At 38.4% G+C, this 20,039-nt stretch overlaps 1 protein-coding gene across 1 annotated transcript in view; it reads right to left on the bottom strand.

The window, feature by feature from the left end:
* Nucleotides 1-20,039, bottom strand: part of MCF2L2 (MCF.2 cell line derived transforming sequence-like 2) — a 280,069-nt gene that overhangs the window by 172,327 nt on the left and 87,703 nt on the right. Inside the window, exons 4-5 of the mRNA XM_069594515.1 lie at nt 10,175-10,265; nt 7,816-7,935 (exon numbers count right to left, since the gene is read on the bottom strand). Coding sequence (XP_069450616.1) covers nt 7,816-7,935; nt 10,175-10,265 — 211 coding nt within the window. The remainder of the gene's footprint in view (nt 1-7,815; nt 7,936-10,174; nt 10,266-20,039) is intronic.

The raw sequence follows: 20,039 nt of genomic DNA, 5'->3' as shown, positions 1-20,039 counted from the left end.
GGGAAAAATGGAGGGCAAGAGGAGAAGGTGGTGACAGAGGCTAAGATAGTTGGACGGCATCACTGACTCAATGGACATGAGTTTGAGCAGACTCTGGGAGTTGGTGATGGACAGGGAAGCCTGGCATGCTGCAGTCCATGGGGTCACAAAGAGTCAGACATAACTGAACAACAACATTCAACTCAACATCAAAAAGAGTAAATTTTACTGCATGCAAATTAAAAAAAAAAATGGAGAGGCAGTTTCACCATGAAACTTTTTTTCTCTTTGAATCTTTAATGGGTCAAGAAGGAAAAACATTTTAAATTCTACATAAGAGGGGAAGCAGAATAACTTCACTCATCAAAATCACAGAACTCACTGAGTATGTAAACTTGGCCTTTAAATAGTTATTCTGCGTTTTCTTAGATTCTGAATTTGTCTACTTGGCATCCTTTCTTCATAGGGTCATTTATATTAACTAAATTAACGTATTTTCTATATTCTTGATGTTCTGGCATTTATGGTCTCACTGACTGGGGAGAGACTAATTAATTTTTAGAGATTAAAAAAAGGGACTGGAGAGAAGCACATCTATCATATGAAAACCAGTTCCAAGCCAGTGTCCCCCAACTACTTTCTTAACTAACTCTCATACAACAAGTCAACCTTTCTGCTGCCCTAAATCATCCTAGGGGACTTCCCTGCTGGTCCAGTGGTGAAGAATTCACCTGCTAACGCAGGGGACATGGGTTCAATCCCTGATCCAGGAAGATTCCACATGCTGCAGAGCAACTAAACCTGTGCACCACAACCACTGAGCTCATGCTGTAGAGCTCTTGAGCTACAACTACTGAGCCATGTGCTACAACTACTGACATTCATGTGCCCTAGAGCCTATGCTGTGCAACAAGAGAAGCCAACACAATAGGAAGCCTGCGCATCACAACTAGAGAACAGCCCTTGCTCACCACGACTAGAGAAAGCCCCTGTGCAACAATGATGACCCAGTGCAGACAATAAGAAGAAGAAGAAAATGAAATGAAAAATTAAAGAAAAATCATCCCAGGGCCAGGTAACAGGCAACTAGAGATTTACTTGCCCCCAAGCCTGCTGGAACTATTTCAACCAGTCAGTCCTAAACTGGTTACCCTGCCCTGCCTTGCCTTTCCCATGGAAACCCCAGTAAAGGCTCTGGTCTATACTTTCTGTTCCCCTCTGCTTCTGCCCCCTGGTCAAAACTTACTGCTTCCCTGTGGCCCTGAAAGGCATGTGATCATCCTCCACCCTCCTAAGAAACTTCTTCCTTCAAAGCCTCCTTCTCATTTCCTCCTGTGGCTGGTACTGACATACCATTTCCAACATGTACATTCTTAGAACAGCTGTTTTACATGAAGAATGTCATATTTTTTTAATTTCAGTATATGTTTATGTTCTTATCTCTAGTTTCTTAAACAGTTAAGTTGCTTTCAAAGAGAACTATGATATTCAATTTTGAAAGGAGAATTTCCTGTATTCTGTTGCAAAGTTCATTTTAAGAAACCAATTTGCATGTCCATAAGCCACCTCAGGTGAAGAGTTGACTCACTGGAAAAGACCCTGATGCTGGGAGGGATTGGGGGCAGGAGGAGAAGGGGACCACAGAGGATGAGATGGCTGGATGGCATCACCCACTCGATGGACATGAGTTTGAGTGAACTCCGGGAGTTGGTGATGGATAGGGAGGCCTGGCGTGCTGTGATTCATGGGGTCGCAAAGAGTCGGACATGACTGAGCGACTGAACTGACTGATTGACTGAGCCTTTTTAGGGATTTTTGCAACACTGCCTGGGCCACTTCACATAATTTTGTGAGGCAGCCATGAATACAGCTGTTCCAAGATAGACAAGTGCCAGCAACAGGCTTTTAGAAACCACTTGCCATATCAAGCACCCCTCTCCTCAAGTAAAGGTACAGCAAGGCTCAGTGACTTAATTGTAATTACAACCTTGGTCCACTTGATTCTTCTGAGTCATGCAAAATGAACTCCCTTTTCCTTCAACCTGTGAAAATATAACTATTACCTAACTAGAAATAAGCAGGGAGATGCCACAGTAAGATGGGCCAGAGAGCTGTAAGATAAAGTACTAATATTGCAACCATATTTTAAAAACAAAGTAAAGAAGACAAACCAACAACAAAGCAGCTTGAATTGTCATTTAAAAGGCAAAATAGGTCTGGCAATTTCACTCATGGATATTTATTTGAAGAAAACCAAAACACTAGTCAGAAAAGATATATGTACCCCTATATTCACTGTGGCATTATTTACAATAGCCAAGATATGTATGCAACTGAAATATCTATCAATAGATGAATGGATAAAGAATATGCAGCATATTCATTCAATAGAATATTACTCAGCCATAGAAAGAATAAAATCTTGCCGCTTGTGACAACACAGATGGACCTAGGAGGTATTATGCTAAGTGAAATAGGAAAGGAGTATACTGTGTGATTTCACTTACATGTGGAATCTAAACAAATATGCAAACATTAACAACACAGAAACAGTCATAGAAACAGAGAACAAACAGGTGGTTGCCAGAGGGGAAGCAGGTGGGAGAAGAAAGAAATAGGTGAGGTAGATTAAGTGATACAAACTTCCAGTTGCAAAATAAATGAGTTATGGATATGAAATGTACAGTATGGAGAATATAATCAAATACTATGTAATATCTTTGTATGGTGACCTAACTAGACTTACCATCATGATGATCAGTTTGAAATGCATAGAAATATCAAATCATTGTGGTTTTGATTTGCATTTCTCTAATAACGAGTGATGTTGAGCATCTTTTCATGTGTTTGTTAGCCATCCGTATGTCTTCTTTGGAGAAATGTCTATTTAGTTCTTTGGCCCATTTTTTGACTGGGTCGTTTATTTTTCTGGAATTGAGCTGCATAAGTTGCTTGTATATTTTTGAGATTAGTTGTTTGTCAGTTGCTTCATTTGCTATTATTTTCTCCCACTCAGAAGGCTGTCTTTTCACCTTGCTTATATTTTCCTTTGTTGTGCAGAAGCTTTTAATTTTAATTAGATCCCATTTGTTTATTTTTGCTTTTATTTCCAGAATTCTGGGAGGTGGGTCATAGAGGATCCTGCTGTGGTTTATGTCGGAGAGTGTTTTGCCTATGTTCTCCTCTAGGAGTTTTATAGTTTCTGGTCTTACATTTAGATCTTTAATCCATTTTGAGTTTATTTTTGTGTGCGGTGTTAGAAAGTGATCTAGTTTCATTCTTTTACAAGTGGTTGACCAGTTTTCCCAGCACCACTTGTTAAAGAGATTGTCTTTACTCCATTGTATATTCTTGCCTCCTTTGTCAAAGATAAGGTGTCCATATGTGTGTGGATTTATCTCTGGGCTTTCTATTTTGTTCCATTGATCTATATTTCTGTCTTTGTGCCAGTACCATACTGTCTTGATGACTGTGGCTTTGTAGTAGAGCCTGAAATCAGGCAAGTTGATTCCTCCAGTTCCATTCTTCTTTCTCAAGATTGCTTTGGTTATTCAAGGTTTTTTGTATTTCCATACAAATCTTGAAATTATTTGTTCTAGTTCTGTGAAAAATGTGGCTGGTAGCTTGATAGGGATTGCATTGAATTTGTAAATTGCTTTGGGTAGTATACTCATTTTCACTATATTGATTCTTCCGATCACTTCACACCAGTCAGAATGTCCGCGATCCAAAAATCTGCAAGCAATAAATGCTGGAGAGGGTGTGGAGAAAAGGGAACCCTCCTACACTGTTGGTGGGAATGCAAACTAGTACAGCCACTATGGAGAACACTGTGGAGATTCCTTTAAAAATTGCAAATAGAACTGCCTTATGACCCAGCAATCCCACTGCTGGGCATACACACCAAGGAAACCAGAATTGAAAGAGACACATGTACCCCAATGTTCATCGCAGCACTGTTTATAATAGCCAGGACATGGAAACAACCTAGATGTCCATCAGCAGATGAATGGATAAGAAAGCTGTGGTACATATACACAATGGAGTATTACTCAGCCGTTAAAAAGAATGCATTTGAATCAGTTCTGATGAGATGGATGAAACTGGAGCCGATTATACAGAGTGAAGTAAGCCAGAAAGAAAAACACCAATACAATATACTAACACATATATATGGAATTTAGAAAGATGGCAATGATGACCTTGTATGCAAGACAGCAAAAAAGACACAGATGTGTATAGCAGACTTTTGGACTCAGAGGGAGAGGGTGAGATGATTTGGGAGAATGGCATTGAAACATGTATAATATCATGTAAGAATTGAATCGCCAGTCTATGTCCGATGCAAGATACAGCATGCTTGGGGCTGGTACATGGGGATGACCCAGAGAGATGTTATGGGGAGGGAGGTGGGAGGGGGGGTTCATGTTTGGGAACGCATATACACCCGTGGTGGATTCATGTCAATGTATGGCAAAACCAATACAGTATTGTAAAGTAAAATAAAGTAAAAATAAAAATTAAAAAAAATATAAAAATAAAAATAAAAAATAAAAATAAATAAATAAATAAAAGAAATATCAAATCACTCTTATGTAACAGGAACTAGCAGTGTTGTAGATTAAACACTTCAAAAACAAATAAGCAAATCCATAGAAAAAGACAAAATTGTGGTTACCAGAAACAGGGATGAGGGGAGGGGGAATTAGATGAAGGTGGTCAAAAGGTGCAAATTTCCTGTTATAAGATAAAACAAGTACTAGTAATGTAATATATAACATGATGAAGATAATTAATACTGCTGTTTGTTATATATGAAAATTGTTAAGAGAGTAAATACTGAGTTCTCATCATAAGAAAAAAATCTATTTTTTAAATTTTGTAATCTATGTGAGATGATGGATGTTCACTAAACTTATTGTGAAAAATCACTTCATGGTGTACGTAAATCAAATCATTATGCTGTACACTTTAAACTTATGCAGTGCTGTATGTCAGCTGTATCACAATAAAACTGGAAGAAACAAACAAATGAAAAGGCAAAATATATGCTGAAGTTTGAATACATCGAGCTTGGTAACTAGGACTCTGAATTACATAGTGCAACAGAGTGTAGGAGGAGCTCAGTCTCCTATGGAAGGTGCAATGCTAGACTATGAGGTAAACATTTTGCATTGAAATACATCCTACTATATGAGCCCATATTTTGGTGACTAAGAGCTTTTTTAAAAGTTCATTTAGGGTAAAATTAAAAGTATATTGATGTGGAGAAGACTCCTGAAAGTCCCTTGGACAACAAGGCGATCAAACCAGTCAATCTTAAGGGAAATCAACCCTGAATAGTCATTGGAAGGATTGTGCTGAAACTGAAGCTCCAATATTTTGGTCATCTGATCCAAATAACTGACTCATTGGAGAAGTCCCTGATTCTGGGAAAGATTGAGGGCAGAAGGAGAAGAGGGCATCAGAGGATGAGATGGCTGGATGACATCACAAATACAATGGACATGAACTTGGGCAAACTTCAGGAGATGGTGAGGGACAGGGAGACTTGGTGTGCTGCAGTTCATGGGGTCACAAAGAGTTGGACAAGGCATAAACCACAAACGTGTCTGTCAATATATTATCACTTGCAGAGGTGTGTTTTATACACACCAGGGCAAGATGCATGATGTTTGTCCAATGTTCAGTTCAAAGTCCAAACCTTTTGAGTTACAAGAAGCAATTGTATAGTCATCATTTCTGAAGGGGAAGAAAGCTTATGAGGCTCATGGCAACTTTATTAACTTCTTGTAAGGACTCATCCCTTCTCTAATATTAATTGTCACTCAATTCAGGAAGCAGAATAAAAAAAAATCCATGGCTCATATTTCCCTTAAACACTCAAATATTTTAAAATAAGTATTTACAATAGAATGGAAAATTCATTTTGATTCTGGTTAATATCAAAGTATAAGGAGACAGTATTTTAAGAAGTTTGGTTATTAATACAAAATAGAACTATAAACAGAGGGAAAATAAGAATGGAAAAGAGAAAAATTCCTTGTTTGAGATGATCAGTTTTCACTAAGAAGAGCTACACATTTTCTCAGAGCAATTTAAATTAAAGTCGGAGTGTTTTGGGGTTTATTTTAAACAGACAATATATGTAGGTGGTAACAAATTCAAATAGGAAAAGACTCTACAGTAATAGAAAAATAGTCTTCTTCTCACCCCTCCCCATAGACCTCCAGCTCTACTTCCCAACCACTTTCCTCAATAGTTCCCATAGGCCTCCTTCAGGTGTCCACTATCTCCACCACTAACAGCAGCCACTGTTTTAATTTTCTATCACCATAGCTTAGTTTTACTTCTTCTCGAAATTTATGTAAAAAGAACCACAGGGTATACAATGTCTAGCTTCTTTCTTTTAAGAGAATATTTCTTTTAAGAATTTCTGAGATAAAACCACGTTATTACATGCTTAGTACTTCATTCCTGTTTGTTGCATAATGTTTTTCTTTTATATTAATTTGCCACAATTTCTTTATCTATTCATCTATTATTGGGCATGTGTTTTCATTTTTCTTGGGTGGATCATGGGGCAGGTGTATGTTTAACTTTACAAGAAACTGCCAACTGTTTCTACCATGGTTGTACCACACCTTACCACTTTTGATGGCTGTAAAGTATTTAATTGCTTGGGTAGACCATAATTTCTTTAACCAGCCCCTTGTTGTTGGGCGTTATGTTTTTTCCAAACATTTACCATCACAATTTGGCAATGAATATCATTATATATAGTTTTATGTACATGTGTGATGTAACTGCAGAATAACTCACAGGTAGGTCAGAGAGTGTGTACATTTTAATTTTTGATAAATACTGTCAATTAGTCTTTCATATTAGTCACTACCAACTTCAATCCAATCAACAAAGTCTGAAATGATGGTTTGCCCCATATCTCTGCCAAAATTAGAGGTAAAATTTTTAATCTTGTCATTTTAATTAGTTTTCCTTTTTTGCATGGGCTTCCCTGATAGCTCAGTTGGTAAAGAATCTATCTGCAATGCAGGAGACCCCAGTTCAATTCCTGGGTTGGGAAGATCCCCTGGAGAAGAGATAGGCTACCCACACCAGTATTTTTGTGCTTCCCTTGTGGCTCAGCTGGTAAAGAATCCACCTGCAATGTGGGAGACCTGGGTTTGATCCCTGGGTTGGGAAGATCCCCTGGAGAAGGGGAAGGCCTTGAGTATTCTGGCCTTGAGAATTCCATGGACTGTACAGTCCATGGGATCACAACGAGTTGGACACAACTGAGTGACTTTCACTTTCACTCGTATGCATATCACAAGGTTGGTTTTAATTTTTACTCACAGTTACCTATATTTTTCACCCCCATATTTTAGATCCTTATTTTCCTTTACTCATACTATTAGAATTTCTCTTCCTTTATCAATCTCTTTGTACAGTCTTGGATACCATCTTTTACATAATACCTCTGGATTTATATAATTCCAGTACTCCTTTACCCAAGTCACTACCCAACTCAAAAACCTTCATGGACCCCCATTGCTTACTGAATTAAATCTAGACCTTCTGTCCTTACACTTAAGACATATACCATGTGCCTTACCTTTTCTTCCAGATTATCCTATATGTAATTCCAACAAGAATGGGGCTTCCCCATGGACTTCACATAAAGTGTGTATTTCCTGCTTCCATGTCCTTACACATGCCATTCCCCTCTGCCTAGAATGCCCTCCTCTTTCTCTACCTTCCTTAGAAACAAGCTCATGTTCTATCTTCTCCCCATGCCCTAAATAAATGCAGACAAGACAAAAAGGTCATGCTTACCGGCACTTTCATTTTAAATTCATCTCTATAGTACTTAATGCCAATGTCAGTGAATGTTCTCTGGATAAAGCGAGATGGACGAAGAATGAATATGAGCTGCAAGTTTCCTGGAAATGCTACCTGGAAGGATCATAAAAAGTGTCAATGCAAATGTCATATCAATCAGTCTCCTCTTGCCCAAGATTATAGATGACAAAGTTAAAGCGGACACCCAGGATGCCTAAGAATTAGAATATATTTCACAGCTGAAAGAGATCTTACTGCTCATATAATCCAAACCTCTCCTTAAAAAACAAATTAACCAAACAAAAAATTTTTTCTGATTAAAAAAATAATTTATACTCTTTATAGAAAAATTCAGAAATTTATAATAAAGTATATATTAGAATAAGAAAACCACCCATGATTTCATAGCCACTCTTAATATTTCAATCTAATTTTTTTGTTGTTTAGTTACTACATTATGTCTGACTCTTTGTGATCCCATGGACTGTAGCATACCAGGTTTCCCTGTCCTTCACTTCTAGGCCATTTTCTTGGCTTAAATATCTTTATCATAAACTCAAACTGTAGTAATATTTTGCAATCTGCCTTTTAACTTAGTATTATACCATGAGCTTTTATTCCTGATATTAAAAATTCCTTGGAATGTTTTTATGGGTGTGCAATTTATTCAAACAATCCCTTATTGTTAGTAATTTAGACTCCTCCATACTTTTACTATCATAAATAACAGTAAAATGAAATCTTTATACATTTTGGAACATTCTTCTAGCTTCCTAGAAGAATTTCTGTCAAAGATTTAGTATTTTAAGGGTTCTTAAGGCATCTTATTTGGAGAAGGCAGTGGCACCCCACTCCAGTATTCTTGCCTGCAAAATCCCATGGGCGGAGGAGCCTGGTAGGCTGCAGTCCATGGGGTCACGAAGAGTCGAACACAACTGAGCGACTTCATCTTCACTTTTCACTTTCATGCACTGGAGAAGGAAATGGCAACCCACTCCAGTATTCTTGCCTGGAGAATCCCAGGGACAGAGGAGCCTGGTGGGCTGCCATCTATGGGGTCGCACAGAGTCGGACACAACTGAAGCGACTTAGCAGTAGCAGCAGCAAGGCATCTTATTGCTAAGTTGCTCTCAAGAAGCATTGCCCTCATCTTGAGGTAAGGGCCTGAGTAATGAGAAAACAGGTTCATTTAACAACTTAGTGGCAAAATTGGGAATCCAAGTTTCCCATTGCTCATGGTTTTCCATTCTTTCAGGAGTTCTCAAGAACAACCTCCTGAAGTGTTTATTAAAAAATAACCTGGCTTTTACCCTGGAATATTCTGACTCATTAGGACTGGGATAAAGTTCAGATATCTGTATCTTTAACAAGCACATGAAGAGACTCTGACTGGTAGTCATATTTTTGATCCCAGCACTACAGCTTCTTTTACACATAAAGGCGATCAGTGTAATTCTTGGACAAATTAGACTCAAGTATCAGATGATTCAAGTATTATCTATGAACCCTGGGAAACCAGAACTCTCTAGAGCCAGACCTTTTGAAGAGTCATGGGCACTGTCAACTGTCTGTGGCTGAGTTCATGTGGCTGAGTCCTTGGTCTGAGGTCCCTACAGGGAAAGGATGCATACACTTGCTGGAAGGGAATAAATAGGGGTGAAAATCAGACTAATAAGATGGAAAAGGAAAACAATCCAAGGTTGTGCAATTTAATGCTAAAAGCAAGCTCATGTCATATACTGTCTGATTTTGCTAGTGTCTTTTGAATTTGTGAAAAAATAATTTGAATACTAAAATGAAGATTGTTGTAAAATTAAGTGATCCCCAAAGCAAACCTTAAAATGAGGATTTGGGTCTCAAGAGTTTACTGAAGAGGTGACCCCAGGAAACAGTTAGGAGTATAGGGTGATGGTGAGACAGGATGGCTAGACAGCCAGTGTATCAATGAGAGGAACTGCTATGGGCAAGAAGGGCTGGGTCTTCTGAAATTCTGTGTCGAATATATCTCAGAACTGCCCCACTAAGGGGTGCAAATGCTGGGGTGTTTGTCCACTAACGCCCATAACGCAGTAGTTGCAGGTCACTCCTGGAGCATTAGCTTCCCAGCACTCTCTACCTGCTCCTCTCCAGTGACCAGAAAGGTCAAGAAGGTAGAGAGACTCATGCTCAGGAATGGTCTGCAAGTGACCTTCGGGCAGCAGAGAGGATATGGACGTGACACAACAGCCCCTGCTACAAAGACCTTCCCAAACTTGGCATAAAATAACTGCTACTTCCTGGTGACTTTGATGCGAAATAGTTGAATAGATAGTTTAAATTATCTTTATAATAAAATATAAAAATAAATATTTACAGCTATTCGTGTCAAGGATGCTTTTATGGAGCTCCACTTGTCCCTTCGTCTGTCAATAACAATGACGAACCCGATGCTGGCAGCCTCCACACTGCAAAAAAGGGTGGTCAGTATCAGAGACAATGAAACACATGGATTCTGTTGGGCTCCCTCAGCAGAATGATTCCACTGCCTCCATGTCACTCCAGGCTTGCTGTGTAAATGCCCTGCAGAGCATGAGGGGATAACCAGGTCTGACTTCCCCAAGAAAGGAACTGGCTTCCTCTCATCTCACCTGGCAGCCTTCACAAGGCAGAAATATTTCATGTCTCAAACCCTCTCAAGGGCTCTATTTCTGGCTGGCAAATGTATGAAACCCTCAACAAGCAGAAGGATTCAGGTAAGTTGAGCACCACATGTCCCAGTGTAGACAGAGGACCTTGAGGTCAAGCTCTGCTATCTTTCCACTCCTAAGAGTGACACTCATGGAGCTATCAACATGCTTCCCTAGAAGTCAGTCCCACAGATGTTCGGAAATAACACACGTCAATGGGAAAAACAGCTCCTTTCCAGCGCCTGGTCATAAATGGCCACAAAATTGTAAGTACAAGGAGATATCAACTTCATTAAGAACAAAAAAGCCTGTTTGGTCCCCTCTGAAGTCACCACAAAATTCTCACAAATTTTTTAAAAACTAAAGTCCTATAAGGGAAAACATTTTTCTTCTCTCTCTTTGGGAGGAAATTATGGATGGGAGGAAAGAGCAAGAGCTTTGGAACCTGGTTCAAATCCTAGTGCTGCCACTTTACTAGCACTGAGATGTGGGGCAATCACCTAACATCTCTAACCCTATTCCCTTATCTGTAAGATGAGAAAGTGAAAGCAAAAGTCACTCAGTCATGTCCAGCTCGGCAACCCCATGAACTATACAGTCCATGGAGTTCTCCAGGCCAGAATACTAGAGTGGGCAGCCTTTCCCTTCTCCAGGGGATCTTCACAACCCAGGGATCAAACTCAGGTCTCCCGTATTGCAGGCAGATTTTTTACAGCTGAGCCACCAGGGAAGCCCGAACAATACCAATCATGAAGTAGTTATGAGCACAGATTCCGAAACCAGAATGCTGGAATTTGAAAAATGAATTTATATATTTGTGTGTTTGTATGTGTGTGTATATGTAAAATTTTCAGCTCAGAAAGTGAGAATCTTTGGAGACACTTTAAGATCATACAAATAGCCAAAAAATCACCAGGGATATAGATTTGACTTTGAAGAATTCAGCATCTGTTCTTTTCAAATGTATATAGGACATTCATCAAATAGTCCATTATCCATTGTCCCAGGCCACAAAGCGAAATTCAACACATTTTAAAGAATTGCAATCACACAGGTTGTACTTCTGATCACTATGGAATTAAATTGGAACTCTATTATTCTGTTTTATTTTCAACTCCCTCCCTGCCTCCCTCTTCCTTCCTTCCTTCCTTTCTTTTTCTTTCTTTTTTCCAATCTCCTTCCTTTTCTTTTCTTTGGATTTAACTGTCAGTGTATTTTAACTTCTTAAGGTAGAAAATTATATCACTGATTTTAAAAATTTCTTCTCTATTATTATAAGTACTTAAAGCTATGTGTGTGCACTAAGTAGCTCAGTCATGTCTGACTCCTTGTGACACCCTGGGCTATAGCCAGCCAGGCTCCTCTGTTCATGGGATTTTCCAGGTAAGAATACTGGAGTGGGTTGCCATTTCCTTCCGCAGGGAATCTTCCTGACCCAGGGATTTAACCCACATCTCTTGCATTGTTAGGCAAATTCTTTACCACTGAGCCACCAGGTAGCCATTTAAAGCTATAATTCCCTCTTAAACACTGCTTTGTGAGAGTTGGACCATAAAGAAAGCTGAGCACCAAAGAATTGATGCTTTTGAACTGTGGTGTTGGAGAAGACTCTTGAAAGTCCCTTGGACTGCAAGGAGATTAAACCAGTCAATCCTAATGGAAAGCAGTCTTGACTATTTATTGGAAGAACTGATGCTAAAGCTGAAGCTCCAATACTTTGGCCACCTGATGCGAAGAACTGACTCACTGGGAAAGATCCTGACGCTGGGGAAAACTGAAGGATGGAGGAGAATGGGACGACAGGATGAGATGGTTGGATGGCATCACTGACTCAATGGACATGAGTTTGAGTAAGCTCCCAGAATTGGTAATGGACAGGGAAGCCTGGCATGATGCAGTCCATGGGGACGCAAAGAGTCAGACACAACTGAGAGATTGAACTGAACTGAAACACTGTTTTAGCTACATCACATAAATGTTGATATACTCTTTTCATTATTGTTCAGCTAAAAATGCTTTCTAGTTTCCTTTATGATTTCTTCTTTAGTTTATGAATTGTTTAGAGGTGGTTGCTTGGCTTCTAAATATTTTCTAATTTTTTCTAGTCAACTTGGGGAAGAGAAGGGGTAGGAATGCAGATATTGATAGAAAAGAAACCTTCTTTTCAGGAGGAAAACTTCCCAGTTGTTACATAGTGTATAGATAGGTATATATTCATCAAGCTATACAGTTGACATGTGTATACTTTATATAAATTATAACTTAGCTTAAAAACCCAAGGAATTAAATAAATTCAAGTTGTGAAAAAGGAAAAATATTATATAACTTTTTAAAAAAGACCAAACTTAGCGAGTGCATAATAGGTATCAGGCATTGATCAAAGGGCATACAACAATGACCAAAACCATTCTGTAGTAGAGCAAAAACAAACAACAATAACTTGTTATTAACAAATTAATAACATTAATAACAACAATAATCTTAAACAATTATAGCTATGTGTATCTTGAGTTTCTATCAGTTGTCAGGCATCTTTATGTTTTATCTCACTTCATCTTATGAAATAGATATTATTATCTCCATTTTACGGATGAGGAAACAAAGGCTGATAGAAATAAAATAACTTGCCTGCCATCATACTAGCAAAACTGGATTTCAAAGTCAGAGCTCTCTGATAGCAGTGCTTATGCTCTTACCCCCATCCCAGGGCGCCCCTTCAGTTTTTTCTTATAGCAAATCTGCTTGTATCTTCTGGCAGTTTTATTTTGTATATTTTGCTGTTACTAGTGTTTCCTATGTCTCTTCTTTTTCCTTTAAAACAAAAAATTATTCAATTTAATGCTCCAAGGGTTGAAGTGAAGCTTCAACCACTTCTTTAAGTGAGGTGGAACTGGGAGAGGCTCAGTAAATATAATATAGTACATAAACACAGGATGTTCTTTGATCTATGAAATAAACAGCTCCCCGCCTACCCTCCCTGTGGCTTCCCCAGCCAGGTTGAGGGCAAATGCTCCTCAGTTCCCTGCACACCAAAGCCCAAGACCAGAGCATCTTGAGTAAAGAGGACGGGATCTGCTGGGAAGATAAAGAACAGTGTCTTCTGACACAATTGTGTACAGGCAATAGTTCAGAAATAAGAGTTAATGAATCATGACAATAGTTTTGAATATAATCCCTTGCATAAAGAATGCATTCTAAACAACATGAAAATTGTATCAGCTACTGCAGGGATTATTTTTCTACCCCAGCTGGTTCAACAAAAGAATCAAAACCTCAACTAAACCAAATGCACAAGAAATGGGGTTTCTAGACCATGTATTTCTTTAGGTAACACTTGGCTGTTTTAATCCTTATTGTTCTTGTTAACACTAAGATTGTATGATCTTAGTTAGCTGCATAAATACCATTTAATATAATCCTAACAACCACCCTCACAGTCAGGTTGGTGATAATATTTCCACTTTATAAATGAGGAAACTAATCCTCAAGATGGTTAAAATGATAATAACTTGTCCAAAGTCATACATTATATGCAGAGTTAAGATTCAAATCTTCTGAATTCAAGAGTAACACTCAAGTCACAAAGTTCATACTCTCTTGGTATAGAAAACATTTTGATACTATATTCCTTCATTTCCAATCTTAGTAATTCTGTAAAAAACATAATTAAATTTTTGATGTGTCAAAATTTTGAATATGATTAAGTATAATATTGGGTTGACCAAAAAGTTCATTTGGGTGTTTCCCTAACATCTTACAGAAACCCAAAAGAACTCTTTGGCCAACCCAATACATGAGTGTAAGAGACTGAGGTAAATGTGTTCTGACCCCAAAATACCAGATCAGTTTTGTGGTTGATATAGCACATAGTTTCTTAATTAAGCTCTAACATTAATATATCTTCTATTGCCTTTTTCAGTAAGCTTGGTATTTGTTGTTCAGTTGCTAAGTTGTGTCCAGCTCTTTGCAACCTCATGGACTGAAGCAGAAACACCCCAGGCTCTTCTCTCCTCCACTATCTCCTAGGTATAGAAAATATTTAGCTAACTGTAATTATACTATATTGCCATAAGACTGAGTCAAATGTAGAGTAATCAGCCATCCTGGTTTGTCCAAAATACCCTCCGCAACATGAGTGGGCATCATTCAACCCACTGGGACCTGAGTAGAACAAAAATTTGAAGGACAATAGGATTCATGCTCTCTCTCAATCTCACTGTTGAGCTGGGACATTGATCTTCCGCCTTCAGTGATTCTGACTCTCAGGCCTTCAAGCTCAGACTAGAATCTAAAAAACTGGCTCTCTGATTTTTAGGCTTTCAAACTATTACCACTGGCCTTCTTGGGTCTCCTTCTGAGCCTCCATAATTGTATACGCCAGTGCCTTATAATAAATAGCTACATCTACATATCAGGGTTCCTAGAGAAATGTAACCAACAACATATATATACACACACATATATATTTATAAATAGATTTATTACAGAATTGGCTCAGGTAGTTATAGTGACCAAAAAGCTCCTTGATCTGTCATCTGCAAGCTAAAGAACAGGAAACACTGGTGGTACAACAATCCAAGTCCAAGGCCATGGAATGGAGGAGCTGATGACTTAAAGCCTGATCTGAGTCTGAAAGCACAAAATCCAGGAGCACTGATGTCCAGGGGCAAGAGAAGATGATGCCCAAGCTCAAGTAGAGAGAGAATTCACCTTTACTTTGCTTTTTTGTTTTGTTCAGGCATTGAATGGACTGGGTGATGCCCGCTCACACTGGGGAGGGCAATCTACTCTACTCAAATATCCCCATAGACACATCTGAAAATAATTTTTTGCCAGCTGAATGGGCATCCCTTAGCCCAGTCAAGTTAACACACTAAATTAACCATAGTATGTATGCAGATATCCTTGGTTCTATTTCTCTGAGGAACTCTGATTAATACATACAGAGAGTCAAGAGAAGAGGCAATGGAAATAAAAAACTTTTCCAGAAAAGTACACCCTAAGTGCAAAAATACTGAAAACAGAGTCCTGGTACATCAGGGCACTGACTAGAGAAGGACTCAAAGAGACAGGGTTGGAAAGACAAAGCTCTGGGAGAGAAAAAGAAATGAAAAGAGAGGTGGTGACTGTGATAAAGGCAAAAAGAAGCAAGAGTAAAATTTGGCATCCTACATGACAAAAAAATAAATTTAGGATACACACACTTTTCCTTAACAAAAAAAAGTGTTTTAAGTTTATTAATAAAAGAAACTATATTTAGAAACTATATATAACATGGTATTCTTAACTAGGAACCTTATAAACAACCCTAAACCACCAAACTTGTTTACTAATTGCAAAGATGCAAGCAATATTCCTATATAAAAAGCTAATATAAAGGGGGAAAAATATGAATCAAAACTTTTTAGCTTTAAGAGAATAAGAAGAGAGGCCACAAACTGTAAGAAAATATTTACAAAAGATATATCTGATAAAGAACCATTATACAATAAGAAAACAAACAACCCAATTAAAAACTGGGCAAAAAACAAAACAGATATTGAACAAAAGAATATATGCAGATGGAAAATGAGCATAGGAAAACATGTTTGACAATATCTGTCATTAGGAAACTGCAAATTAAAACAATAACATTCCACTATACATCCATTATAACGGCCAAAATCCTAAACACTGACAATATCGAATTTTGGCAAGGATGTGGAGGAATACTCACATCCTCACATTGTGAACTCTTACTCATTTCTGGTGGGTATTCAAAATGGTACAGCCACTTTGAAATACAGTCTGGCAGTTTCTTACAAAACTAAGCATACTCATATCATGTAATTCAATAAGTGTAACTACCTGGTGTTTACCTAAGTGAATTGAACACTATGTCCACATAATAACTCATACATGGATGTTTACATTAATAGAAAAAAAAGAAAGTCAAGTCACTCAGTTGTGTCTGACTCTTTGTGACTCCATGGGCTATAACCTACCAGGCTCCTCCATCCATGGAATTTTCCAGGCAAGAGTACTGGAGTGGGTTGCCATTTCCTTCTCCAGGGATCTTCCCAATCCAGGGATCAAACCCGGGTCTCCCACATTGCAGGCAGTAAGCTAGTTTCTGTTTCCTCTATGGACTTTAGTCTGTTTAAACTTTATATTTTTAATGAGGTCAATTTTGGTAAACTGTATTTTCCCAGGAAATAACCTATTTTTGTCTTGGTTTTCAAGTTTATCTAAATAGAGGTATGCAAAGTAATTTCTAAAATTTAAATTTTCTTGGGTTTCAGTGCTTAATTATCTGTTTGCTATTTCTTAGTTTGTATACCTGTGCTTTGTCCATTTCCTCAGTCCACAGTCCTACCATCTGAGCCACCACGGAAGCCCATTAATAGAAGCTTTATTCATAATTGTCAAAACTTGGAAGCAAACAAGATATCCTTCAGAAGGTGAATGGATAAACTGTAGTATATCCAGATAATAAACTATTATTCAAAATAAATGAGCTATCAAGTCATGGGAAGACATGAAGGAAACAAATGCATATTACTAAAGGAAAAAAAACCAATCTGAAAAGGTCACATACTGTATGATTACAACTATATAACATTCTGCACAATGCAAAACTATGGAGATGGTAAAATTCAATAGTTGCTAGGGGTTGAGGGGTGGGAGTATAGGACAGATGAATAATAGGTGTAGCACAGAGGGCTTTTAGGTCAGTGAAACTAATCTGTATGACGCTGTAATGGTGGATATAGGTCATCGTGTGTTTGTGTGTGTGTGTGTGTTAGTCGCTCAGTCATGTCTGACTCTTTGTGACCCCATGGATTGTAGCCTGCCAGGCTCCTCTGTCCATGGGATTCTCCAGGCAAGAGTACTGGAATAGGTTGCCGTTTCCTTCTCTAATAGGTCATCATGCATTTGTCCAAATCCTAAGTATGTATAATACCAAGACTAAATCCTAATATAAACTATGAACTCTGGTAGTTGTTTTCAACTCAGAAGAAAAAAAATAAAGCAAGCCAAAAGAAATCACAAGGAAGAAAATATTAAAGATAAAGCAGAATGATGCCAAAGAATGCTTAAACTACAGCACAGTTGCACTCATCTCACATGCTAGTAAAGTAACGCTCAAAATTCTCCAAGCCAGGCTTCAGCAATACGTGAACCGTGAACTCCCTGATGTTCAAGCTGGTTTTAGAAAAGGTAGAGGAACCAGAGATCAAATTGCCAACATCTGCTGGATCATGGAAAAAGCAAGAGAGTTCCAGAAAAACATCTATTTCTGCTTTATTGACTATGCCAAAACCTTTGACTGTGTGGATCACAATACACTGAGGAAAATTCTGAAAGAGATGGGAATACCAGACCACCTAACCTGCCTCTTGAGAAATCTGTATGCAGGTCAGGAAGCAACAGTTAGAACTGGACATGGAACAACAGACTGGTTCCAAATAGGAAAAGGAGTCCATCAAGGCTGTATATTGTCACCCTGCTTATTTAACTTCTATGCAGAGTACATCATGAGAAACGCTGGACTGGAAGAAACACAAGCTGGAATCAAGATTGCCGGGAGAAATATCAATCACCTCAGATATGCAGATGACACAACCCTTATGGCTGAAAGTGAAGAGGAACTAAAGACCTTCTTGATGAAAGTAAAAGAGGAGAGTGAAAAAGCTGGCTTAAAGCTCAACATTCAGAAAACGAAGATCATGGCATCCGGTCCCATCACTCCATGGGAAATAGATGGAGAAACAGTGCAAACAGTGTCAGACTTTATTTTTTTGGGCTCCAAAATCACTGCAGATGGTGACTGCAGCCATGAAATTAAAAGACGCTTACTCCTTGGAAGAAAAGTTATGCCCAACTTAGATAGCATATTCAAAAGCAGAGACATTACTTTGCTGACTAAGGTCCATCTCGTCAAGGCTATGGTTTTTCCTTTGGTCATATATGGATGTGAGAGCTGGACTGTGAAGAAAGCTGAGCACTGAAGAATTGATGCTTTTGAACTGTGGTGTTGGAGAAGACTCTTGAGAGTGCCTTGGACTGCAAGGGGATCTAACCAGTCCATTCTGAAGATCAACCCTGGGATTTCTTTGAAAGGAATGATGCTAAAGCTGAAACTCCAGTATTTTGGCCACCTCATATGAAGAGTTGACTCATTGGAAAAGACTCTGATGCTGGGAGGGACTGGGGGCAGGAGAAGAAGGGGACGACAGAGGATGAGATGGCTGGATGGCATCACTGACTCGATGGATGCGAGTCTGAGTGAACTCTGGGAATTGGTGATGGACAGGGAGGCCTGGCCTGCTGTGATTCATGGGGTCGCAAAGAGTTGGACACAACTGAGCGACTGAACTGAACTGAACTGAACTGAAAGCAGAATGAATAAAGTAAAAGACAGAAAAGCCAACAGATCTGATTAAAAAATCAGAATCCCCTTTTTTTTAATTAACAAAATAAGACACTGGCTTACTTAATCAAGGAAGGGGGAAATTGACAAAGCACAGGTATACAAACTAAGAAATAGCAAACAGAAAAATAAGCACTGAAACCCAAGAAAATTTAAATTTTAGAAATTACTTTGCATACCTCTATTTAGATTAGCTTGAAAACCAAGACAAAAGTAGGTTATTTCCTGGGAAAATACAGTTTACCAAAATTGACCTCATTAAAAATATAAAGTTTAAACAGACTGAAGTCCATACAGGAAACAGAGACAGTTATCAAGGCCCAAATTCACAAGGGAATTTCACAGGGGAATTCAAATTGTCAATGGCTATAAAGTCCCAATCCCACAAGAATAGTTTCTGAGCCTAAAAACTGAAAGAGAACTTCAAAATGCTACTGATGAAGCAAATATGACATTGATATCTATACCTAATTCAATAGCAAAATAAAATGACCAGTTAATAGTAGAGCTACTAGCAACCAACATAAAATAATTAGGAATAAACTTAACAATGTAAAAACTATGTCAGGAAAATTTCAAACACTGTCAAAAGACACAAAAGTGGATTTTAACAAAAAGAAAGACATTTCTTCTTCTTGATAGGATGATTTTACCACCATAAATATGTGACTTGTTCCTGAGTAAATTTATAAAGTTAATAGTCTCAATGAAAAGGCCAAAGAGTTTTCTTTTTTCTTTTTCTAAAAACAGAGGTATACAAATAGACAGAAAACAAGAAAGAACAGTAGAAAAATGTGAAAAAAGTAAGTAAAGCTTAAGGACCCAGTAGGGGAGGGAGAATTAATCCTAGCAAATATTAAACATACTTAACTCACTCACGTCCATCGAGTAAGTCTGAGTGAACTCCAGGAGTTGGTGATGGACAGGGAGGCCTGGCGTGCTGTGATTCATGGGGCTGCAAAGAGTCAGACACAACTGTGCAACTGAACTGAACTGAACTCCTCTTAGGGCTTCCAGGTGGCTCAGTGGTAAAAAAAAAAATCTGCCTGCCAATGCAGGAGAGGTGGGTTCGAATCCTGGGTTGGAAAGAGCCCCTGGAGAAGGAAATGGTAACCCATTCCAGTATTCCTGCCTGGAGA

Source organism: Ovis canadensis, chromosome 1 (assembly GCF_042477335.2).
Source record: "Ovis canadensis isolate MfBH-ARS-UI-01 breed Bighorn chromosome 1, ARS-UI_OviCan_v2, whole genome shotgun sequence".
Classification (NCBI taxonomy): domain Eukaryota; kingdom Metazoa; phylum Chordata; class Mammalia; order Artiodactyla; family Bovidae; genus Ovis; species Ovis canadensis.
This window is presented reverse-complemented; position numbering and strand designations above follow the sequence as displayed.